The 26,617-nt window shown below is 35.7% G+C and overlaps 1 protein-coding gene and 1 long non-coding RNA gene across 18 annotated transcripts in view; one reads left to right on the top strand and one right to left on the bottom strand.

Annotated features, from left to right (window-relative positions):
* C2CD6 (C2 calcium dependent domain containing 6) overlaps positions 1 to 26,617 on the bottom strand; it is a 131,482-nt gene that overhangs the window by 46,495 nt on the left and 58,370 nt on the right. For all 17 annotated transcript variants that reach the window (XR_012025080.1, XR_012025081.1, XR_012025082.1 and 14 more), the window contains 2 exons: positions 18,189 to 18,246; positions 7,419 to 7,477 (listed from right to left, as the gene is read on the bottom strand). Coding sequence is in view for 14 of the 17 variants with exons in the window: in XM_072813302.1 (XP_072669403.1) it covers positions 7,419 to 7,477; positions 18,189 to 18,246 (117 nt within the window). In the remaining 3 variants the exon portion in view is untranslated. The remainder of the gene's footprint in view (positions 1 to 7,418; positions 7,478 to 18,188; positions 18,247 to 26,617) is intronic.
* LOC140625760 (uncharacterized) overlaps positions 1 to 26,617 on the top strand; it is a 40,560-nt gene that overhangs the window by 2,750 nt on the left and 11,193 nt on the right. The window lies entirely within an intron of this gene.

Raw genomic sequence — 26,617 nt, 5'->3', positions numbered from 1 at the left:
AGTTTGATTGCAAGTTATGTGTTAATAGACATAGATGGCCTCTATATAGTACCACCCACCAGGTTGTTTACTTCTTCACAATAGGCTGAGACTTAGCTCAAAAGCCTGCAAGCACCAAACTAAAACTTGTGCACATCCAACTGTTTTAAAAAATAACCCAAATAAGCAGGTTTTTAGCTATTTAGAGCCTGTCTGCTTTGCATACCACATGAAACTGTGCCCAACATACGTTATCCATAGATAAGATAAACCTTGGGGATATAAAGATCTTGAGTCCCTGTTGCCTTTGGATTTCTCTGACCCAGAGACTCCCTGCTGAGCTGTTGAGTGAAATCACCTAGACCTGTAACCCCCTTTCTAAAAACTTGTCCACAATGAATTTCCTTTCCATCCTTCCCTTTTGAGTGGTAATCTCTGTGCTATAGCCTCCAGGTGGTCTCATGCTGTGAGGGACTCTCCTCACATGCAAACATATTACAGTGTTATTCAAATAAGGCTTGTGCCAGGCTACAGCCAGCTTAAGGTCAAATATTTTTCCCTGATCAGCCTCCAAATCCCTTGAGCCCTCTATATTCTATTATGGTCAGAGAACACAACTCCTTGTGATTTTAATTATTTTAAATTTGCTGAACTTGGTTTTATGATCTATGATGTGGTCCATAAGCTCTAAATAATCCATGGACACTTGAAAACAAGTTGGGTAGAGTGCCATATCCTGTTGGCTGATTGTGTTGTTAGGTCTACATTCTTGCTGATTTTCCATCTAGTAGTTCTATAAATTACTGAGAATGGACTGTTAACATCCCCAATTAACTGTGGATTTTATTTCCTCTTTAAGCCCTATCAGATTTTGCCTCATGTATTTTCAGACTGTTAATTTAGGATTATTATGTCTTCCTGGTGGATTGATACTTTTTTTTTTTAATTTTTTTTTAATTTTTATTTATTTATGATAGTCACAGAGAGAGAGAGAGAGAGGCAGAGACACAGGCAGAGGGAGAAGCAGGCTCCATGCACCGGGAGCCTGACGTGGGATTCAATCCCGGGTCTCCAGGATCGCGCCCTGGGCCAAAGGCAGGCGCTAAACCACTGCGCCACCCAGGGATCCCTGGATTGATACTTTTATTGGTATATAACATCCTTCTTTGTCTCTAGTAATTTTCTTGTACTGAAGTCTATCTAGTTTATCTGATATTAATATAGCCATTGCTGCTTTCTATGATTAATATTTGCATGTCATATGTTTTCCCACTCTTTTGAACTTATTCTTGTAAATAGCATATTGTTGGATATTTTTTATTCACCTTGCCAAATCTGTCTTTAAAATGGTATATTTAGACCCCTTACATTTAAAGTAATTATTGACATATTGGGGCTTAAGTCTGTCATTTTATTTGTTTTCTGTTTGTTTCCTCTATTTCTCATTCCTCTGTTTCTCTTATTTTTTTGTGGGTTGATATTTCTTAAAATCTGACATTGATTTATTTATACTGGTTTTTTTTTAGTATGTTGCTTTTAAGTTTTCTTAGTGATTGTGCTATGTATTACATTTATGTAACATCACAATCTATGGTAATTGATATTTTCTCTCTTCAAATGAAGTATAGAAATCTTTTATTTAGGCCCCTTCACTTTTTTATTTTTATTTTTTTTAAGTTTTTTTTAATTTAATTTTTATTTATTTATGATAGTCACACACAGAGAGAGAGAGAGAGAGAGGCAGAGACATAGGCAGAGGGAGAAGCAGGCTCCATGCACCAGGCGCCCAACGTGGGATTCAATCCCAGGTCTCCAGGATTGCGCCCTTGGCCAAAGGCAGGCACTAAACCGCTGTGCCACCCAGGGATTCCCCGCCTTCACTTTTTAAAAAAGATGTATTTATTTATTTTAGACACAGAGAGAGAGAGAGAGAGATTGGCAGGGAGGGGCAGGGAGAGAAGACAGTCAGTCCCAAATAGAGTAGTGCTTTTTGCAGAGCCCAACATGGGGTTTGATTTCACGACCCTGAGATAATGACCTGAGTCAAACCAAGAGTCACTTAACCCACTCTACACCACCTAGGCATCCCTAGGGCCCTTCACTTTTAAAATGTAATTGTCTTAAGTATTTCCTCTACTTACAATGTACATCACAGTAGATAGTGTTATAATCTTTGCTTTAACCATCACATATTATTTTAAAACTCATGAGAAGTAGGAGAGCCTGTAATATTTGCCCATTCTCATGCTCTTTTCTTTCTGAATTTCCAAACCTTCTCATCATATTTTTTTAGAGCCTTTCCTTTAGCCATTCATTAAGAATCTGTTTGCTACCAACAAATTCTCTTAGTTTTCCTTTATCTGAGAATGTCTTTATTTTTCCTTTAACTCCTGAAGGAAACTTTTGCCGGATATAGAATTCATATTGGCCAGTTCTTATATTTCAGTACTTGAAAAAATGATGTGCCACATTCTCTGGCCTCCATGATTTTAGATGAGAAAATCAGTCATTCAAATAGGTATTCTCCTATAGGTAATGCATTATCTCTGGCTGCTTTCAAGTTTTTCCTATAGTTTTCAAATGTGTAATGATGATGTGACCTGGTAGATTTCTTTGGATTTATACTCTGAGATTTGCTCAGCTTCTTGAATCTGTAAGTTTATGTCTTCCTATAGATTTGGGAAATTTTCAGCCATTATTTCTTTAAATACTTGGTCTTTCATTTCCTTTTCTTTATATTCTCCTCCTCCTCCCTCTCTTCTTCTTCCTCTTCCTCCCTCTTCCTCTTCTTCAATCCCTCTCTTCCCTCTCCCTCCCTCTCTACTCCTTCTGGAAGTTCAGTACATGTTAACTCTTTAGCTGAAACAATTTTTTTCAGTCTGCTTTCTTTCTGTTGTTCAGATGGTATAAATTCTATTGATATTTCCCTAAGCTCACTGCTTCTATCCTGTCATCTCCATTCTACTCTTAAGCCCAATCAGTGAGATTTTCATTTTGGTTATTGTATTTTTCAGTTCTATAATTTCCATTGGTTTGTTTTTTTTTGTTTTTTTGCAATTTCTGTGTCTTCTGCTGATAATTTTTATTTTTTTCAAGAGAATTTCTGATTGCTTGATGAAGCATTTTTATGGTGGTTGCTTAAAATCCTTGTTAGGCTATTTCAACATCTGATTCATCTTGGTGTTGGCATCTTTTGATTGTCTTTTCTCATTTATGTTGTGATATTCCCGGTTCTTGGTATGGCAAGTGATTTCCAAGCATATCCTGGATATGCAGGATCTTATACGATGGACCCTGGATTCTTAAAAAAAAAAAAAATTTTTTTTAAAGTAAACAGTTACCCCGTTGAGATGTAGCATGGGGCCAGCCAGGTGAATGTGGATGTTCAGCTTCACAGTAGGCTCCCCTGACACCACTCCAGCAAAAGTGGGGCAATGACTCATACTGCCTTGCTGCAGACAAATGGGATGAGCATTAAGCATCCTCCTTGGTCCTGATAACACCTTCTCAGTGACAGTGGGGCAGCCACTTGAACTACATTCTGCATCCAAGTATGGATGTAATATCATCTCTCCCCTAGGCTCAATGACATCAAGGATTAGAGAGAGAAAATCAGAGTGCCAAGCAGCCTGCCTCCCCCATTGCTTGGTTTTGCCTCATTGATGTCAAGCAGGGATGGAGGCTCAATTCCCCACTGGATCCCACTGACAAAGGAGGAAAATTAAAGACTACTGCTAACTGGGACTCAATTACCCATCATATTTTGTTGCTACTAATGGAAATGGAGACTCAGCTGGCTACTAGACCCAACTGAGACTACCCTGGTGGGAGAAGCAGAGTTTTCCCTACTTTCACCAGGCAGGGATGAAAAGATCAGCTTCCAGCTTAGCCCCACCAACGGTATCTATCAGGAAAATTGTAGCATTGCCTTGTTCGCTGGGTGGAGATGGCTCAGTCCTACTGCCACCTAATGGGGAAATCACAGTGCACTACTGACCTCCCAGGTGTATGGGTGGGGTATGAGAAGGAAGATCAACTTCCTGCTTTATACCTGCTGAAACCATGTATGGGGAGAGGAGTGTGATTTTTCCATTGGAGTTTGGCTGCAATAGGACAAGCATCACCCAAACAATTTTCTGCTCTTAGCCTACCCTTTTCTGAGTTCCTTGGCTACACGGAATAGGCTTTCCTTGGAGCTTTATTGTCTGTGCCTATTGCAACTCTAGTTGAAGGCTTCAGCAGCATCCTGTTCAGATATATGGGAGCCAACAAGGAAACTTAGAAAACTCATACCATGTCCTGAGATCCCTAGGCAGCCTACCTTCTTATTTCCATGTTTCAGAGATTTCCTATGCTTGTTTGTTATATGTACATTTAGTTGTGATGGAAAGGATCTAGGAGGAATGGGGCTATTCCATATTGGTAAAACTGAAATTTCTTCATTTTAATATAATTTTTCATTTTGAATATTTGTAGTTTCTTTTAGCAATGCTATTTAATTGTTCAATGTTTTTATAGTAATTTTTTTACCCTAAACAGTAGTATTATCAGGTTATAGATTAGTAAAGATAATTTGAGATGTCCTTACCCTAGGAATTAGAGGGAGAGCTCATCTTGATTCCTACTTTATTGATATATAGGAAGGCTGTCCTTTCTCCTCTTATTAGCCACCATGCCTCTTCTTAATGTCATGATAATTCTTTTTCCTTTATCCCTTATTTATCTTTCTTTCTGCGTGTATTTCAAAGTGGTGAACTTTTATATACAAAATATATAAATATTGTGTGTATGTTTTTGTACATGTTTCTAAAAAGAAATTGCAGGGTTTTAGCTGAGTATTCTCTTTCCACATGGACCTTGACTGCCTCCAATCTAGATCCTTGGGAATTTGTGGCAGACAGTTCCTCACATTTACAGGTGGCCTTTGACCTTTGCTGCAAGTGATCTAGAGGGGGTAAGGAGTGTAGTATAGTTGGGAGTAAAAAAATATAGAGTATACTTGTGATCATTTGCCTAATACACTACCAACACCATTAGGGGATGTCACAGAGCATTAGTAGAAAAAAACTATTAGTGATAACAGCAAAAAGCCAAAACTTACATGGCAAATAGACAAATATAACATCTATTGGGTGACAACTTTGTATTACTGTGCCAGGTGCCAGAAGATAGAAAGGTAAGTAAGATAAACACTTCATCCAATGTAGTAAAAGCTATGGCTAAATAATCAGCTACAAAGGATAGGCTATTTCTTTGGTTGTAATATGCTAAATTACCTAAAGTGTCACAGTTAATATGTAGCCAAGCTCAATCTGAAGCTAGTTGTCAACTCTCCTTTAACTGTCAGTGCTACTTTGCCTATGCCTACTGCCTACTGTACTTTGTAAATTTATCTCACTTAGAACGATTATATTACTGTAATATTGTGGTTTACTCCAAGTAACCAAGTAAGTCTTTCCCACTACCTCACTATAAGGCCTTTGAAATCAAGAGCTATATTCTGTTCATTTCTGTATCCACAGTTCCTGGCACATAATAAGTACTCATTCAGAAAGTATTCGTCAAGTGCCTAGGTTTCAGACACTATTCCAGAAGAAAGGAATACAAGACACAGAAACTCTCAGCTCTAAATATGCTTACATTCAGGTAGAAAAGATGGACAACTATGATTAAAGATCTCACTACACTGGCATTTAGGAGATGGTTTCCACTTTGCTTAAGAGTCTCTAAGTGAGTCCCCTGGAGACACTTACAGCTGTAAATTTCTGATAAAATTTATCTTCATCAAAATATTTTGAGTTAGGTAGACACAAAAAATCTCTATTTCTCTAGTTCATTGATCTTATTAAAACATGAATTGTTTAAATGGACCTGGTAATACTACTGCTATGAGGGTTCAGTTCAATTCAACCAACACAATGTTCTACATATATTTTCTCACTGAATCACCACTTTTGGTTAAAAAGGCCTTTCATTCCCCATGTCTACCTTCCCTTTCCTGCCCTACGTCCCTGTTAAGTACATTCTTCACAGAATATTCCCAAGGCATCCTATGTGTTCATCTAGTATACTTTATTATAACTCTCTGTTTATTTTTCTATCAGCTACATTCACTAATATATTTTTGCCATCTCAAAGTATTGGGAAGAGGAGAAGGTGCTTCATCATATATACTCTAGAGTCAAATCCCAACTCCCTTACTATGTGATCTTAAACAGTTTATCTAACCTCATTGAGCTTCAGTTTCCTCATCTGCAAAATATAAACAATAACATTGCTTATTTTGTTATGAGGATTAAATGAAATACTGCACATAAAAAGCCTAATATGTTGCCCATCTATATAATTATTGATTAGCATGGTGCCTGCTATCTAGTAGGTATTCAATAAATGTTTCATAAACTAATCCTCTTTAACCTTCAGCTAGTAATGAAAAGACTGCTGCCAGAATGCAAGTCTTCTGACTCAAAATCTTGTTCTTCTGTAACAATTGTTACATTATTACCAATGTAATTGTTACCAATATGAAGCCAGTAATCAGATGGGATTTTGTGCTATTTTTAGATGCATGGATCAGTATGGAAATAATTTCAATTCCAAAACATTAAAATATCCAGGATATTTTGATAGCTTACTGGAACAACGGTATTAAATATTAGAATCAGTAATGCCCTGGCCAGTTGGAATTGTTGCCTTTAAAGTAACTAAACCTTTTTGCATGGAGTTCAAGATATTCATATATGAAATTCTACTATCTAAAAGAGTATTAGTATGGGGTTCTAATGTCTTAGATTAAGGAGCCACTTAGTCATTAAAAATTACAAAGAAAAGCACATATATTTTCCCTCTTTTGAGAGATGGTTCTTATCTACTGGGTGCAAAATATGAAGTAGACCAAATTTTTCTTTCTCATCTTCCAAGTCAATATTTCTTTCTTGCCTGATCATCCCAAGCCACACAACCCTTGTCCCATTTCTGAAATACTTACTGCTGTTAGTCATCATGGCATTTAGACAGTTGAATCTTAAACAACTGAAAATTTCCAAGATGCAAAAATGGAATCCAGTATAATTAATTTCAAGTATTAATGGAGAAATGAGATGAGGAGAACAGATTCTTTAAAACTGTTCATATCAAAATAGATGGGTAGAGGTAGTCTATGCTTTCCTAGTGCTCTTGTGTGTTGCCTATTAAACAATAGCTATATGGGGGAAGGCAGAAGTAAAGAATTCAAAAGTTTAGCCTGTTAAAGTTAATGTTATATTTATGTTGCTTTATAATAACATAAATTTATAATAAACTATGATAAAATATATAATAAATTTTATTTAAATAAATTCATAATAACATGCTTTCTTGATGAAAGAAGTCAGTAAATATTAATTCAAAACAATGTAAAATATTAATAATGGTTTTAAAGGATATACCAATCTACTTACTGATTTTCCTTTTTTATTTGTATTTTTTTGTCCACAAAACTGACTTTGCATTACCCTATCTGAAAAAGAATGAAAAAAATGATTATATAAATAAGTTGGCACTTGTGGTATTTGACAAACATGTTCTACTGGCTTATCTGTAACTAATAATGGTGCAGCATAGCAATTAAGAGTACACGCTCTGGAGCCAGACTGCTTGGACTCAAACAGTCTCTGCAACTAACCATCTAACTTTGGACAAGTTATCTTGGCTCCATCTCAGTTTCCTCATCTGTCAAAGCATAAAGATCCTGTGTCATAGGGCTGTGTGATTTAAAGGGCTAATGTATGTAACACTGTGTCTGGAACATACCAAGCACAAAATGAATGGAAGTTCTGTTCTTGTTACTATCACTACTACTCCCTTTGCTCTGATTCCTGATACATTGTACCCTTGGGTCTGTCACTTAGTAAGTTCAATTGCTATTTTCAATAGTATTGTTAAAGAGTGTATGTTAAGTGATTAAAATGAAATGTCATCATGAGCTAGGTTTTTATGTACATAAAAGATTGTCTTTTAGTCAAATGATAGTAAATGTTTATATGGAGTACTACTTTTCTGGTTCTTAATGCTGATTCAAAAAATAAATTAAAAACCAAAAACCAAAAAACAACTCATCATTGCACTCCAGGTGGTTCTGAATGTTTTTGTGGCTGTTAAATTTTATGCACATTAATCAAATCTGTGCTTGACTGGATGTTTAAAAAATTGCTATTACTCATCCTTCTTGGAGCCTCATTTTTGTCTGTTCTCTAGCAGTCATTTGGGTAAACTTCCATCACACATCTGCTATTCATACCCACCTCTATAAAGCTGTGTAGACAATCTACATTCTAGAAAACTTCCATGGATAATTCTATATTTCCTCAAGAATTCATGACCCTAGAAAGGAATCTTAAGAAATAAACTAAAAGAATTTATCAAGTATGGAATGGAACAACTATGGCCTTCAATGATTTATGGTGTTAGACTGAAATATGTTTGCAAATATATATATTTAATATATATGTTATTTATATTTAATATGTATTAAATAACTTATGTATATTAAATATATACATATATATAAATGGAAAAATATATATATTTATGTATAGGAGTGACAGGTATCTCAAAAAGCAGCTCTAAAGTAGTGGGGCTAACCATATTCCTCTAATTTGTTTATAGGTAATAAATCAAGGAATTAAAAAAGTGAATAAAGTCTAAATGCACTGCTTTACACTTATATAATGTATGCATATATTTTTATAAAAGCAAAACTAACCTATATTTGATTTTAATTTTTAAAAATTTTTCAAGCTTTTTTTAAATTCTTGTTAGTGGGCAGCCCCGGTGGCGCAGTGGGGCAGCCCCAGTGGCGCAGCAGTTTAGCGCCGCCTGCAGCCCGGGGTTTGATCCTGGGGACCCTGGATCGAGTCCCACATCAGGCTCCCTGCATGGAGCTTGCTTCTCCCTCTGCCTGTGCCTCTGCCTCTCTCTCTCTCTCTCTCTCTCTCTCTGTGTCTCTATGAATAAATAAATAAAATCATTTAAAAATAAATAAATAAATAAATAAATTCTTGTTAGTTAACATACACTGTAATATTAGTTTCAGGCATAGAATTTAGTGATTCATCACTTACATACAATACCCAGTGCTCATCACTACTAGTGTCTTCCTTAACCCATCACCCATTTAACCCATCCCCCTCTACCACCCCTCCAGTAACTCTGTTTCCTATGGTTAAGAGTCTGTTTCCTGGTTTGCCTCTCTTCCCCCCCCCCCATATTTTCACCAAATATGTCTCATATGTGGGATTTAAGAAACAAAACAGACTTTCTCTGGCTGACTTATTTCGCTAGCATAATACTCTCTAGCTTCATCCATGTCAGCGCAAATGGCAAGATCTCATTCTTTTTTAAGACTATGTATTATTCCATTGTATATACAAGTACCATGTCTTCTTTTTCCATATACCTGTTGATGGACATTTGGGTTTTCCATAATTTGGCTATTGTTGGTAATGCTGCTATGTGTCTCTTGGAATCAGTATTTTTGCATTCTTTGGGTAAATACCTAGTAGTGAAATTGCTGGGACATACGGTAGCTCTACTTTTAACTTTCTGAGGAACCTCCATACTGTTTTCCAGAGTGGCAGCACGAGTTTGCATTCCCACCAATAGTGTAAGAGGGTTCTCCATTCTCCGCATCTTTATGAACACCTATTGTTTCTTGTGTTGTTCATTTAGCCATTCTGGTGTTGAATTGTATAAATTATATATTTTGGATATTAACCCTTTATCAGATACGTTATTTGCAAATATCTTCTCCCATTCCATAGGTTGCCTTTTAGTTTTATTATTTCCTTCGTGCACAGCTTTTTAATTGATGAAGTCCCAAAAGTTTATTTTCTGCTTTTGTTTCCTTTGCCTCAGGAGACATACCTAGTAAGAAGTTGGTATGGCTGATGTCAAAGAAGTTACTTCCTGTGCTCTCCTCTAGAATTTTAATGGCTTCATGTCTTACATTTGGGTCTTTCAGCCATTTTGAATTTATTTTTGTGTACGGTGTTAAGAAAGTGGTCCAGTTCCAATCTTTTGCATGGCTGTCCAGTTTCACAACACTATTTGTTGAAGAGATTATCTTTTCTCCATTGGATGTTCTTTCCTGCTTCGTTGAAGGTTAATTGAACATATATTTGTGGGCTCATTTCTGGGTTTTCTATTCTGTTCTATTGGTGTATGTGTCTGGGTTTTTTTTGTTTGTTTGTTTGTTTTGTTTTTTGCCAGTATACTGTCTTATTATAGCTTTGTAATACAGCTTGACGTCTGGAATTATGATGCCTCCAGCTTTGCTTTTATTTTTCAAGATTACTTTGGTTATTTGGGGATCTTTTGTGGTTCCATACAAATTTGAGGATTGTTTGTTCTAGCTCTGTGAAAAATGGTGGTGGTATTTTGTTCCCTATCATTATATGTGTAAATTGCTTTGGATACTATAGATATTTTTAACGATTTTTGTTCTTCCAATCCATAAGCATGGAATGCCTTTCCATTTATTTGTGTCATTGTCAATTTCTTTCATCAGTGTTTTACAGTTTTCAGAAAATAGATCTTTTACCTCTTTGGTTAGGTTTATTCCTAGGTATCTTATGGCTTTTGGTGTAATTGTAAACAGGATTGATTCCTTGACTTCTCTTTCTGCTGCTTCATTATTGGTGTATAGCAATGCAACAGATTTCTATACACTGATTTTGTATCCTAGAACTTTACTGAATTCACATATCAGTTCTAGCAATTTTTTGGTGGTCTTTCCAGTTTTCTATACAGGCTATCATATCATCTGCAAATCATGATGGTTTTACTTCTTCCTTGCTGGTTTGGATGCCTTTCATTTCTGTTCTCTTGTCTGATTGCTATGGTTAGGACTTCCAGTACTGTGATGAATGTAAGTGGTGAAAGTCAATATCCCTATCTTGTTTCTGATCACAGAGGAAAATCTCTGTTTTTCTTCATTGATGATGATATGAGCTGCAGGTGTTTTGTATATGGCCTTATTATGTTGAGGTATGTTCCCTCTAAACCTGCTTTAGTGAGGATTTTTATTATGATTGGATTGTGTATGTTTTTCTACATATATTGAGAGGATCATATGTTTCTTATCCTTTCATTTATTGGTGTGGTGTATCACATTGATTGGTTTGTGACTACTAAGCCACTTGCAGCCCAGGAATAAATCCCAATGATTGTGGTGAATGATTCTTTTAATGTACTGTCGGATTTGATTTACTAGTATTTGTTGAGAATATTTGCATCCATGTTCATGAGGTTCTCTTTTTTTAGTTCTCTTTTTTTTAGTGGAGTCTTTGGTTTTGGAATCAGAGTAGTGCTGGACTCATAGAATGAGTTTGGGAGTGTTCCTTCCATTTCTATCTTTTCTAATATTTTGAGAATAGATATTAACTCTTCTTTAAATGTTTGATAGAATTTTCCTGGGAAGCCATCTGGCCCTGGACTTTTCGTTTGTTGGGAGATTGATTGCTGATTCAATTTCATTGCTAGTTATCAGTCTGTTGAAGTTTTCTGTCTCCTTGTTTCAGTTATGGTAGTTTATATGTTTCTAGGAATTTATCCATTTCTTTCAGATTGTTCAGTTTGTTGGCATATAATTTTCATAATATACTTTTATAATTGTATTTCTGTGGGGTCAGTTGCTGTTTCTCCTCTCTTGTTTGTGATTTTATTCGGGTTGTTTCTCTTTTCTTTTTGATAAGTCTGGCTAGGGAGTTTATCTATTTTATTCATTTTTTTTTTTTCAAAGAACCAGCTCTTGGTTTCATTGATCTGTTCTACGGGTTTTTTTAGATTCTGTATCAATTATTTCTCCTCTAATCTTTACTATTTCTCTTCTTCTGCTATCTCTAGGCTTTTTCTAGCTCCTTTAGGTGTAAGGTTAGGTTGTTTATTCGAAATTTTTCTTGCTTCTTGAGGTAGGCATTTAGGGTATATACTTCTTGCTATGACCACTTTTGCTACACCTCAAAGGTTTGGGATCATTGTGTTTCCATTTTATTTTGTTTCCACATATTTTTTTTATTTCTTCTTTGATTTATCCTGGTTGATCCACTAATTCTTTAGTAGCATGTTGTTTAACCTCCATGTATTTGTGGTCATTCCAAATTTTTTCTTGTGGTTGACTTCAAGTTTCATAGCATTGTGTTCAGAAAATATGCATAGTATGATCTCAAACTTACCGTATTTGTTGAGTGCACATCCCATGTGCACGTGAAAAGAATGTATATCTCTGCTGCTTTAGGATGAAATGTTCTGAATATATCATCTAAGTCCATCTGGTCCCAAGTGTCATTCAAAGCCATTGTTTCCTTGCTTAGATTATCTGTCCATTGATGTAAGTCAGGTGTTAAAGTCCCTTACTAGTACTGTATAATTATCAATGAGTTCCTTTATTAAAGTTTATTATTGTTTTATATACTTGAGTGCTCCCATGTTGGGGGCATAAATACTTACAATTGTTAGATCTTCTTGTTGTACAGTCCCCTTTATTATGATATAGTGTGCTTTATTTCTTGTACAGTCTTTGGTTTAAAATTCAGTTTGTCTGATATAAATATTGCTACTCTGGCTTTCTTTTGACATCTATTTGTATGATAAATGTTTCTCCATTCCCTCACTTTCAATATGCAGGTGTCTTTAGGTCTAAAATGAGTCTCCTGTAGGCAGCAAATAGACGGGCCCAGTTTTTTGTTTTATTTTTTATCCATTCTGACACCCTATGTCTTTTGATTGGAGCATTTTGTCTATTTGTATTCAGGGTAATTATTGATAGATATGTATTTAGTGTCATTTTATTACCTGTTTTGTTATTGTTGCTGGTGATTTTCTCTGTTCCTTTCTAGTCTTTATTACTCTTGGTCTTTCCTTCCCAAAGAGTCCCCTTTAATATTTCTTGCAGGGCTGGTTTAGTGGTCATGAACTCCTTTAGTTTTTGTTTATCTGGGAAACTCTCTCTCCTTCTATTCTGAATGGTAGCCTTGCTGGATAGAGTATTCTTGGCTGCAGATTTTTTCCTTTTAGCACTTTAAGTATATCATGCCACTCTCTTCAAGCTTGCCAATTTCTGTGGAGAGATCTGCAGCTAGCCTTATGGGTCTTCCCTTATAAGTTAGAGACCTCTTTTTTCTTGCTGATTTTAGGATTTTTTTTTATCACTATACTTTGCAAATTTAACTACAGTATGTCTTGGTGTTGGCCTGCTTTTGTTGGTTTTTATGGGAGTTCTCTGTGCCTCCTGGATTTAGGTGTCTTTTTCCTTCCACAGCTTCGGGAAGTTTTCAACTCTTATTTCCTCAAATAAACCTTTTCCCTCTTTTTCTCTCTTCTTCTGGGACTCCTATAATACAAACATTACTATATTTGAAAGAGTCACTGAGTTCCCTAAGTCTACTCTCATGATCCATAATTCATTCTCTTTTTTGTTCAGCTTCATTATTTTCCATTATTCTACCTTCTATATCACTCATTCATTTCTCTGCTTCTTTCATTCTTGTGGTCATTACACTTAACCTTTCAAATTTCAGTTATTGCATTTTTCATTTCTAAGTGTTTTTTAATTCTTTTATCTCTGAGGTAAGGGTCTCCCTGATGTCTTCCATGCTTTTCTCAAGTCTAGCAAGTATCCTTATAACTGTTGCTGTAAATTCTCCATCAGACATATAACTTACATCTGTTTCTATTAGATCTCTGGCCATGACCTTTTCTTGTTCTTTCTTTTGAGATGAATTCCTCCATTTGGCATTTTGTCTAGGTCTCTGTCTTCCTCACTGGGTTAGAAAAGCCAGTTATGTTTCCTGCTCCTTAGAGTAATGGCTTTATGAAGAAGAGGTCATATTATGTGCAGAGCCTGGCACTTCAGGGAGTGTCTCTGGTGTATGCTGTGTGCACTTTGCTGCTGTTTTTGGCTGCTCTGTTGCACAGGTCAATCATTTGCAGAGGTTCTCCTTGCTTGCAGTAGGGGGATGTTCAGATGTTGGACAGAGTTTGGCGAGTTTTAACTAGGGATATTCTGATATGCTTGTTAAATGAGACCTGATGGCACTTCCACTAGAACTGAAGCCTTGTAGAACTCTTCAGTTGGTAGACATGGTGCATGTGGGGGTTTCTGCTGATCTTCTGAGGAAGGGGCCTGCTGTGCTGGTCTTTAGGCACACTTACCCAAGAAAAGCAGCACCAGCAGAGTGCAGGGGGGTGGGGATGGGACTTGGTGTAAGCAGGTTAGGCAGCTGGGATTGGCACTGTGATATTCATTGAAGTTTGTTCCTGCTGGGAGGTGGGGGAGGGAAATGACACCAACCAGCTCCTTTGTCCCCAGAGTTGGGATTCTGTGCTTGCTGCTCTCAGGGAAGTACTCTCAGAAGAGTGAATAATTTCCCCTTGTTTAACCCAGGCATTTTTCAGATCGCTGTTTTCATGTTATTTGTCTCTGGGTTGCCTGCCTGCCTGATTCCACTTTGGGCTCTATCCCAGCCAAGCCTGCTGACCTTTAAAACTGCAAATTTTAGAGCCCTGACGTGATGGGGACTTGCACTGGTCTCACTGTACGGGAACCAATGTAAGTTTGACCAAGAAGGGCAGTCACACCAGAGTTCAGGGGCATGGGATTTGGAGGAAGCAGGCTAAATAGGCAGTGTTCCAAGTTCACTGTCCTCAGCAGGTGTCTCTGCACCTATGCTGAGGGATGGGGGAAGGAAAGGTGCCCACCAGTTCTTTTGTTCCCAGAGAGGCAACTCTGCGCATGCTACCTCTTACAGGAGCACTCTAAGTAGAGTGAATAGTCTCTCCCTGTGTGCCTTAGTATTCTCTCCAGGAACAGGGTAGCACCTTTAGGTCTCTATCCTAGCCAAGCCCATGGACCTTTAAAACTTTAGTTTTTGAGGCCTGCTGGTTGCAAAAACACAAAAATCTGCCCCTTTCATTTTCCCGGCCTATGGCTTTAGGGAAGTATGCTCCTGGGATGCCTTGGTGGCTCAGCTGTTGAGCGTCTGCCTTTGGCTCAGGGCATGCTTCCAGTCCAGGGATCGAGTTCCATATCAGGCTCCCTGTGAGGAGCCTGCTTTTCCCTCTGCCTGTGTCTCTTTCTCTCTGTGTCTCTCATGAATAAATAAATAAATCTTTTTAAAAAAGTATGTTCCTCTCCCTCTCTCCTTTCTTCTTGACCAGGGCTTACTCCCCTCCACAGCACCTATGATCCATTTCTCCCCCAAACTATGTCTTCATACTTCCCATCTTCCTCAATGTGGCCTCTTCTCTCCCTCTAGTTATGCAGTTTGTTCTGTCCATCCTCAGGTAGATCTCTTGGTTATTCAGAATGATTTGGTAGGTATCTGGCTGTGTTCAAGGATTGAGACAAGCCTAGGATACTCCCACTATGCTGCCATCTTAGCTCCCCCCTCATATAAAGTATTTATAAAAGTATTGGGTTAATTATATAGGACTGGTCTACACGAGTAAACTGAAAAGTATAGTTCAAAGTAAAAACAAACCATTTTTTCTTAATTTATGCATTTATTTTAAAATTCCAGCATAATTAACATACATTATTATATTGGTTTCAGGTGTACGATATAGTGATTCAACATTATATATATTATTCAGTGCTCATCACTTTAAGTATACTCTCAATCCCCTTCACCCATTTCCCTACCCACTTCTCTTTTGGTAACCAACAATTTGTTCTCTATGTTTAAGAGTCTGGTTTTTTAAATTTGTCTCTTTTGTCCTTGTTTGTTTTGAAAGTATAACAAACCCATTTAAAAACATATAGTAATATTAAATAGTTTTTTTAAAGGCTCTATTCAGATACAAATTTAGGAATATAGACTTAAAGAGAAATAGGAGACCCAATCATCTTAAAACAATTTCTCCCATTTTAAAAATGAGAAAAATCCAGAAAGGTTAATGACTGGCCCAAGAGCAAGACAGAAGTGAGCAATAGGGAAATAAGTCCTGTTTTCTAAGCATTGCTTTAAAAAAAAAAAAAAAAAAAGACATACTATAGGGATGCTCAGTGGGTTGAGTGGCTGACTCTTGGTTTTGCCTCAGGTCACAAGTTCATGGTCCTGGGATAGAGTCCTACATTGGGCTTTGTGCTCATCAGGAGTCTGCTTGTGGATTCTCTCTCTTCCTCTGCCCTTTGCTCAGCTCTCTTTCTCTCTCAATCTCAAATAAATAAATCTTTTTTTAAAGATATACTATAAATGATCTTTCTAATCCTATGTTTAATCTGACACTGTTTATAAAGGTTCTTTACCCTTCAGAGGTAGCTGGATCACTGGCTTGTTTCACATAGCCTCTTTTACATAATTTTCAAATTGCTCTGGCTTTCCATGCCTGAGTTGCTTCATTTGTAAAATTAGGATACTACTGTGAACCCTATACAGTTGTATTAAGATTAAATAAATATATGGAAAGTGTTTACAAAGTTATGAAGATTAAAAAAGGCAGTATCAGGGACACCTGGGTATCTCAGTGGTTAAGCATCTGCCTTCAGCTTAGGGCATGATCCCGGGGTCCTGGGATCAAGTCCTGCATCAGGCAACCCATGGGGAGCTTGCTTCTCCCTCTGCCTATGTCTCTGTCTCTGTCTCTCTCTATGTCTCTCATGAATAAATAAATAAAATCTATAAAAAATAAAAATAAATAAAAATTTTAAAAATACAATATCAGATAATGGCAAGGAAAGTGTTGAAACATCTTAGTACCTATTTCTATACTTTCATTTTGAAAATGGCAAAATTAAGGCTTTAGTAAAACAAATGATTGCCTAAGATCACTGAGTTAGTACCAAGGCAGAGGTGAGGTCTAGTTTATCCCCTCATTAATATTAATATTAATACTCTACTATTTGATAGAGTATTTTCTCTTTTTAAGGAATAGTTAGAAATAATACAATAAGGAGCTGGTTTGTAATTGTATCAGATTTACTCTAAAAGTTCTACAATGGTTAGAAGAATCCAAAGGGTATTAGAATAAAAGTTTTGTAGGAATCACATTATGAATACCCAAGCATTCCACTCTTCTAAGATGTCTTATTACCCCTGAATATTATTCCAAAATATTTTTCTCTAGAATAAATAATAATTTAGGTGTACTTTAAAGCTTTCCTGACATTTAAAGTATCAGTTCCTGCAACTGACATCCTATGCTCCCAAATGGCTTCCTGTACCCCAATTATTAGAACTGCTATTAATGTATAGAACAAATGTATAAACACATATACATTAGTGTACATATATATAAATACAAAAACATATGCATGAAGCATTAATTTCTAATCATCTTTATTTTGTTATATTCAACTATTCAAGTAAGCAAAATTTTCCTTTTAGGGTAAAGGTCTGTTCTAAAAACATTCCTGCCAAACACACTTTCTTACTTTTGCCAATCACACTTTCATTGGATAACCCATGAGTGGGAGTGTTGGAGAACTTTTGCATGTTACAAAGAAATGTGCTTGCTTGCTTATCTTTCCTGTCAAGTGTTTTAGTTATCTTCTTATTTTCTGTTCATTTTAATTAGATTACTGCAATCTACTCTGGATGGATATTCAGTCACTACATGATTTTAACTATTAAATATTAAAACATTTCTGTACTAATTTATAAAAAGTTGCTGCCTCAAGATGTTCAAATGCCCATCTTACATTCATTGCTTTGGTTACCTGATTCCCTTAGAAATCTACCATTTTCTTTGATCCCAGTCAAGCATAGTAGGGGTCCTCCCAAAATTCTGACCCAAATTTGGTTGTTCCATGTTTATGGATGTTCTAGTGTTAAATATTTTGATTATCTCCTTTGGGTTTACTGTTATGTCATATATGTCTTCATAATGATATCACCTAATGTCTCTTTGAATCAGAAAAATTTCTTCACTAGGTAGATTTATAGGGTAGATGAAATGCTTATAAACATATATTAATATAATAAATGGTTAGTAATATTATAATCATGTAAAATAAGTATTATCCAGGATTTTAAGGTGACCTATATTTTGCTTTGTTTGATTTCCAATTAATATTGTAATACATAGGTTTTTTTTATCTCAATAACCATAGAACATCATGATGTAATTTACATTTTTTGAGGAAAGTCTTGATAGTTATTACTTTATGTGAGTTCATATTCTCTCACTGAATATTTGAAAATCTAAACAGTATGTATACAATAAAAACTTACCTACAGTATTAGGACAATTTCCATTTCCATTCTTGGGGCTAATGGAACAAAAGGTACTCTGAAATAAAAACAGAGAAAGTGAATAGAAAAGTAATTAAATATCAATATGATTTTTAAATAGCATTATTGATAGCTATAAGTAACAAAATGAGACCCAATGTTATCAGTTGGCCTTGTATTAAGGAATTCATTTACAATTTAATCAGTGAAACTAGAGGTAGTAAGATAACTTGCATAGCTGAAACATTGTATTAATAGGTTGTTGAGGTAGGAAATGGCAAGCATTTTTTAAAAAGTGGCATTATTTTGTATATCACTGACCTCTTCTTGTCACTCCAAACCATAGGAAACAAAAATGGTAACTTAAAAAGATAAAAATAAGATTAATACCAAAGACAGAATACAGCAAAAAAGGGAGAAGTGACATTAAGGAAAATGGTGGAGTAGGGTGCTCAGAGAATTGTTCTCTTCACTGAAACAAATATAAACCGTCAAAGACTGAGATCGACTATTTCAAACTCCAGAATCTAATACAAAACTTAGATCATCCAGGGGACTGGTCAATAAAGGAAAGGACAACTAAATTTTGATGTTTAAGAAAATCTGTTGGCCAAAGATACAGGTGTAGTGAAATGACAGGACATCTGCACCCCACTGTTCATAGTAGCAATGTCCACAAAAGGGTCAAAACAGTGGAAGGAGCCACAATGTCCTTCAACAGATGCATGGATAAAGAAGACATGGATATATATATGGAATATTAATATTAATATATATGGAACATATATATGGAATATTACTCAGAAAGGATGAATACCATTTACATCAATGTGGATAGAACTGGAGGGTATTATGCTGAGTGAAATAAGTCAGTTGGAGAAAGACAATTATCATATGGTTTCACTCATATGTGGAATATAAGAAATTGTGAAAGGGACCATAGGGAAAGAAGGGAAACTGAGCAGGGAAAAATCGAGAGGAAGACCAACCATGAGAGACTCCTAATTCTGGGAAACAAACGAATGGTTGAAGAAGGGGAGGTGGGGTGGGAGAAGGTAACTGGATAAAGGGCATTAAGGAGGGCAACATGATAAGGTGAGCACTGACTGTAATTCTATATGTTGGCAAATTGAATTTAAATAAAATATTTTTTAAAAAAGAAAATCTGTTGGGTCATTAGCTGGCCACTGAGATAATGGAACAGTCCAATGACTAGCCACAAATGACAAGGAATATAGTCTTCACTTAAAAAAAAAAAAAAAAAGGCTTGGATAGGTCCCTAAAGAAACAAATGACTGCTGCCCTCAAAATCAATAGCAGTAACCCCTGGAGAATGAAGAAAATCTAATTACCGGAATTGCATTATAATATTCAAAATTCCCAATTTTCAGCAAAAAATTATAAGCCATATGAAAGAAATATAGAAATATACCCATTCATAGGGGAAAATTAATTGATATAAATAACTTTAGAAAAAACTCAGATGCTGGACTTACTAGACCAAGATTTTTAAACAATTTTCTTAAATGTGCTCAAAGAGCTCAAGAGAACCATAGACAAAGATAAAGGAAATCAAGAAAATGATGTATGAACAAAATGAGAATATAAATAGACAGAAAATATAAAAAAGGTATCTGAGTATCTGAAAGAACTTTGGCACCTTCAGATGTACCAATATACATTTTACAGAAATCACAGGAGAAGAAAAAGTGTTGGAAAGAATTTTTGAAGAAATAATGGCCGAACACTTCCCAAATATGACAAAAGGCATAAATCTACACATCCAAATATGGATGGAGCTTAACATGCTCCAAGGAGGATAAACTTGAAAGAGATACATGCCAAGACATAATATAAATCAAACTACTAAAAGAAAAAGTAAAAACTTAAAAGGAGCAAGAAAGAAGAAACTCATCACATACAAAAATTCTTCAATAAGATTAAGAGTCAATTTCTCATCAGAAGCTATGTAGGTAAGTAGACAGTAGAATGGCACATTTAAACAGCTGAAAGAAAAACTGTCAACTAGAATTCTATATAACAAGCAAATTATCCTTTAAAAATTAATAAGAATTAAAGCATTTTTGGGTTAACAAAAGGTGGGGGTGTTTGCCACTAATATTTCTGCTTTACAAGAAGAAATGCTAAGAAAGTCCTTCAGGCTGGAAACAAAGGACACTAGACAACAACTCAAGCCCATATTAACAAAGAATTCTGGGAAAGGTAATTACATAGGTAAACACAAAAGCCAGTATTATTGTACTTCTGGTTTGTTACTCTTTTTATTTCCTACATGCTTTTAAAAAATATTTTATTTTTTATTGGACTATAATTGACATATAACATGGTAATACTTTTAGATGCAATTAATATATATATGATATGCAGATCATATGTATATACACCAGAATGATTACCATAAGTTAACATCCATCACCACACAGTTATAATTTTTCTGTGATGACTATTTTTATGTCAACAACTTAGCAACTTTCAAATATGCAATAGAGTATTATTAGGTATACTAATCATGCTGTACACTATAGCCCTAGGACCTACTTATAACTGGAAGTTTGTGTCTTGACCACTTTTACCAATTTTGCCATCCCCTACCTGCCACCTCTGGCAAATACCAATTTGTTCTATGTATCTGTGATTCTTGTTTGTTTCTTCATTTGTAGATTCTACATATATCAGATAATAAAGTATTTCTTTCTCTGATTTATTTCACTTGGCATAACACCCTCAAGGTCTGTCCATGTTGTTGCAAATGGCAAAGTTCTTTCTGTTCTATGGCCAAATAATATTCCATTGTATATATATACACAAGTTGTTTATCCAATCATCTGTCAATGGAAAATTCTGTTGTTTCATGTCTTGGCTATTGTAAATAATGCTGCAATGAACATGAGGGCGCAGTTATCTTTTCCAGATAGTGATTTTGTTTTCTTTGGATAAATACCAGAAGTGGAATTGCTGGACTATATGTTAGTTTTAAATTTTTTGAGGAACCTCCATGGTCTTTTCCATAGTGGCTACATCAATTTCTCTCTCTTCCTCTTCCTCCTACTACCCTTTCCTCCCTCCCTTTCTCTTTCTCCTTATTCTTTTGTAATCTCTACCCCCAACGTGGGGCTCAAATTCACAACCCCAAGATCCAGAGTAACATGCTCTTCTGACTGAGCCAGCCAGGTGCATTCTACTTATTTATTATTATTTTCTGTGATAACAACACTTAAGATATACCCTCCTAGCAAATTTTTAAGTAAACAATACAGTATTATCAACTACTGGCATTGTGTTGTACAATACATTTCCAGAACTCATTTATCTTGTATAACCTAAACTTTGTACCCTTTGATGAATACCTGTTTTTCTCCTCCAAACCCTGGCAGCCACTATTTCATTCTGTTTCTATGAGTTTGAATATTTTAGATTCAGCATATGTTATCATACAATATTTGTTCTCTGTGTCTTGCTTACTTCACCTAGCATAAAGTACTCCAGGTTCATATTGTTGCAAAAAAGAATTTTCTTCTTCCTCATATTAATATTCCATTGTATGTATATACCAAATTTCCTTTATCCTTCAGTAGACACTCAGGTTGCCTCCATGTCTTGACTATTGTAAATAATGCTGTAATTAACATGGGAATACAGATATCCTGGTTTCAATTCCTTTGGATATACACCCAGAAGTGGGATTCCTGGATCATATGTTAATTCTATTTTTAGTTTTTTGAGGAACCTCCATACATTTTTCTAATGTGACTATACAAATTTGCATTTTCATTAACAATGTATAAGAGTTCCCTTTTCTCCATAGCCTTACCAGTATTTATCATATTTTCTTTAGTTGGTTTTAGATAAATGCCAGCATAGCAGGTATGAGGTAAGATCTCATAGTGGTTTTGATTTGTAGTTCCTTGATGATTAACGATGTTAAACACCTTTTCATTTACTGGCTGGTCATTTGTATGTCTTCCTTCTAGAAATGCCTAATCAGTTCCTCTGCTCATTTCAAAAATCAAGTTATTTGGGTTTCTATGCTATTGAGTCATAGGAGTTTCTTATATATTTTAGATATTAACACTTTATCAGATATGGCTTATAAATATGTTCTCACATTCCATAGTTTACTTTTTCATTTTGTTGGTTGTTAGCTACAGTAATCAAGCCAGTATAGTACTGGCATAAAAAAACAGACATATAGAATAGACAGCCCAGAAATAAATCCACACATATATGGTCACCTGATCTTTGAAAAGGGTGCCAAGTATGGGGACACGATAATCGCTTCAATTAATTGTGTTGGGAAAACTGGATATCCACAAGAATGAAATTGGACCTTTGTTTCAGAGCATACACATACAAAAAAACAACTCAAAATGGATTGAACACTAAACCTTAAGACTTGAAACCATAAAACTCCTAGATATTAACAAAAATTCTCAATGTTGCTTTTTTAGTGTTTTTTTTTTTTTTTTTTTGGATATGAAACCAAAAGCACAGCCAGCAAAAGCAAAAATAGACAAGTGGGATTATATCAAAGTAAAATTCCCTATATCCTTTAATTACATATTCTCTAATGTTTGGAAGCAGTATTCATTATATGTCCACCATATCAAGTTATTATGTCATTTTTACATCCTCACTAAAGTTTTTGCTTGCTAGCTCTATTAACACAAATATTAATCTTAAAAAGAACAGATTAAATTATCTCATTTTAATTGTGAATTTGTCAATTTCTATTTGAAATTGTTATTTTTAGTTGTGTATATTTTGAAATTATATCAATGGTTATGTCTACTTAGTGAATTTTTCTTGCTTTAAGTAATTATGTAGGAACTCTCTATTCTCCAAATAATTGTATTTGTTTTAAAAATGAGTATTAATTTTTTTTTAATTTTATTTATTATTTATGATAGTCACACACACAGAGAGAGAGAGGCAGAGACATAGGCACAGGGAGAAGCAGGCTCCATGCACCGGGAGCCCGACGTGGGATTCGATCCCGGGTCTCCAGGATCACGCCCTGGGCCAAAGGCAGGCCAAAGGCCGCTGCGCCACCCAGGGATCCCGAGTATTAATTTTTTATCAATAGTGATATATCAGCTTTCCTTTGGTTATTTGTTCATTTTTTTTCTCTTTAGTTTCACCCTTTCTGTACCCTTAAGTTTTACATGTGTCTGTTGTCTTCAGTGCAGTCTCAAAATATTTTAAAAGGTGGCTTTCACTTACAAATTTATTGTAACTCACGTTTTGTTTTTCCTATTAAAATGCTTTTTTCCCCTGAGATCCTTTTGTATTCCTTTCCTGTATTGTATGAGATTGGATGGGTTTTTATATTTTTTCCCTTTCTACCAGTTTTGAAGGAATATATATTTTTTTAAATAATTTTTTCCTTCAATTTTATCACATATTTTTTATTTTTTTGAATGGTCATTTAAGTAAGTGTAGAATTCTAGGTTTAGTGTTTTCTCAGTATTTACTATTCCTTTGTCCTCTACTTTTGCTTTTCACAGTTTAGGTTCTCTGGGAGGGAAACTGTGATGGAAATGTATGTTTAGGACATGCATTAGAGGGTACTATTGGGACCAACATCTGAGGACGGGAGGGTAAAGAAGAGATAGATGTTGACCTGCAATGTAGTCCCAATCATGGCCTCAGCAGACCTTGTAGGGAGTCCTGAAGTTGAGATGGCTCTAAAGAGTTTTTCTAATTTGGGGCAAAGGGGTTGAACACTTTACTTCTGGATTGATCTATCGTTGGATGCTGGCTGTCTCTATAAGAAGAATGACTTGAACAAGCTCAAAGCAAAGGGCCCAGAAGTATACTCTACTTCTAATAGAAAAAAACCTGAAAAGTTAATTGGAAAAGAGCATGAATACAAGAAAGGGTAATGTGTTTGGGTCAATCATTCATTCTACCAAAGTCTATCTTCTTGGCCATAATTATTCATTTTGTACCATAACTCATAATTCATACCTTTCTCAAATATAAAATATGCTTACTACCATTCAAGCTCTCCTAAAGCTTCATTCAACCACAGCATTGGGCTTAAAATACAAGTCTAGATACAACTCCCTTGAATTACTCTTATGAACCACAAGCAAATTATCAGTCTCTCTTAATCATACATTAGTGGGAGAGAGATAGAATAATGAAAATAAATATTCCTATTTGAAAAAAAAAAGAAAGACAAAGAGGAGGAGCATGGGAAGATGGCAGAGGAGGAGGATGCTAAGCTCACCTCATCCCATGGATACATCTAGATAACATTAATTTCAGTGAAACTAATCCAGAACACCCCCAAAGTGGCCAAATATATTCTCACAGTTAATCACAGAGAAGAGGCCTCATTAAAAAGGGTAGATGGCACAGACATGGGCTGGGATCTACATACCCAGAGAGACTAGCCACAAAAAGGGGAGGAGGACACCACAAGCACAGAGAAGAGAGGAATAGATCCCACACTAGGTACCCCAGGCAAGGGGACTAGATGAGTCCTTATAACATTTTGCTTTGAAAATCAGAGGGCCTTAACTTCACAACTTTTTAAAAGGTTGTCACTTTTCTATTCGTATAGTTCCAGCCATTCTTTTCTTACATCTCAGGTTGAATTCATAGATGTTCAAGATGATTTGATAATTATCTAGCTAAATTAAGGGGACAAGATGAAACAAGGATCCCCTACTCTTCTTCCATCTTGCCTTCTCCCTTTTCACCAGTGAGGATGATTTTAGCTGTTGGCTTGATATATTTTGACCTCTATTATGTTGAAGTAAATTTCTTCCATACCCAATTTCTTATTTTATCATGAAAGAATGCTATATTTTGTCAAGTGTTTTTCTTCATCTATTGAGATCATAAAATTTTATCTTTAACTCTGTTAAAGTGGTATATCAAATTTACTGATTTGCATATATTGAACCATCTGTGCATCTCAAGGATAAATCCCACATGATCATGATATGTGATCCCTTTAATATGCTATTGGATTCAGCTGGCTAAGATTTTGTTGAGAATATTTGCATCTATAATCATCAGGGATATCAGTCTATAGCTTCCTTTTCTTGTAGTGTCTTTATGTGGCTTTGGTACCAGAGTTATGTTGATCTTGTAAGATGAGTTTGGGAGTTTCTTCCAATTTAATTTTTTGGAAGACTTTGAGAAGGATTTTTATTCACTCTTCTTTAAGTGTTTGGTTGAACTTATCAGTAAAACCATCTGGTCCTGGACTTTTCTTTGTTGGGAGGGTTTATTAATCTTCTTTCACATTTGTCTATTCAGATTTGCCATTTATTCATGATTCAGTTTAAGTTATATGTTTCTAGGAATTAGTTTATTTCTCCTAGGTAATCCAATTTGTTGGTATATAATTGTTCACAAGAGTTTCTTATTAATCTATGTATTTCTGTGATATCAATTGTAACATCTCTTTCAATTCCAATTTTGAGTCATCTTTCCTTTTTTCTTAGTGGTTCTACCTAAAGATTTTTTTACTTTTTTTAAAAAAAGATTTTATTTATTTATTCATGAAACACAGAGAAGCAGAGACATAGGCAGAGGGAGAAGTGGGATCCTTGCAGGGAGCTCGATGCAGGACTCAATCTCCAGACCCAGGATCACACCTTGAGCCGAAGGCAGACGCTCAACTGCTGAGCCACCCAGGAGTCCTAGATTTCTTGTTATCTCTTTAAAAACCTGCTCTTAGTTCCATTTAATTTTTCTGGTTTCTACTTATTTTTTTCTCTGATCTTTCTTATGTCCTTCTTTCTGCTAACTTTGGCCTTAGTTTGTTGTTTTTCTAGTTCCTTGAGGCATAAAGTTAGGTGCTTTATTTGCAATTTCTATTTTTTTCTTAATATAGGCATTTATCACATGTTTAATTGGATCAAACTGTGGATCTCTTTTTTAGCATATGTTTATTTCCTCTCTTGCATCCAGATTTTCCTGTTTCTTTTTCTTCTTCTCTTTCTTCATCTCCTACTCCTCCTTCTCCTGCTTCTTCTCTTTGGTAAGACTATTTCTCATCTAATTCTAGAATACCAGTCTAAATTGGATATCAAAAGTAAAGACATGGGCACCTAGGTGGCTCAGTTCGTTAAGTGTCTGACTTCTGCTCAGGTCATGATCTCAGGTCCTGGGATTAAGCCCTGCATCAGGCTCTCTGCTCAGCAGTGAGTGTAACCCTTTGCAGTCAATTAGTAAGCACACACGAAAGCTGGCTTGATTCTACAGGACTGGGAAAAAGCACAGAAACTTGAGCATTCAATTCTGCCCTCAGGGAAGCCAATGGAAGGCTGTCAGCACCCATCCTGGCTTTACAAAATCAAGAGAATGCATACAATCTTAAGAATTTGCCCCTCAAAAAAAATTGCCCCTCCCCATCCCTCACCACCCAAGAAGGAACAAATGTTGAGCAG

The sequence above is a fragment of the Canis lupus genome, chromosome 36, assembly GCF_048164855.1.
Source record: "Canis lupus baileyi chromosome 36, mCanLup2.hap1, whole genome shotgun sequence".
NCBI classification, from domain to species: domain Eukaryota; kingdom Metazoa; phylum Chordata; class Mammalia; order Carnivora; family Canidae; genus Canis; species Canis lupus.
The sequence above is the reverse complement of the archived record's forward strand: the minus strand, read 5'-3'. Positions and strand labels throughout refer to the sequence as shown.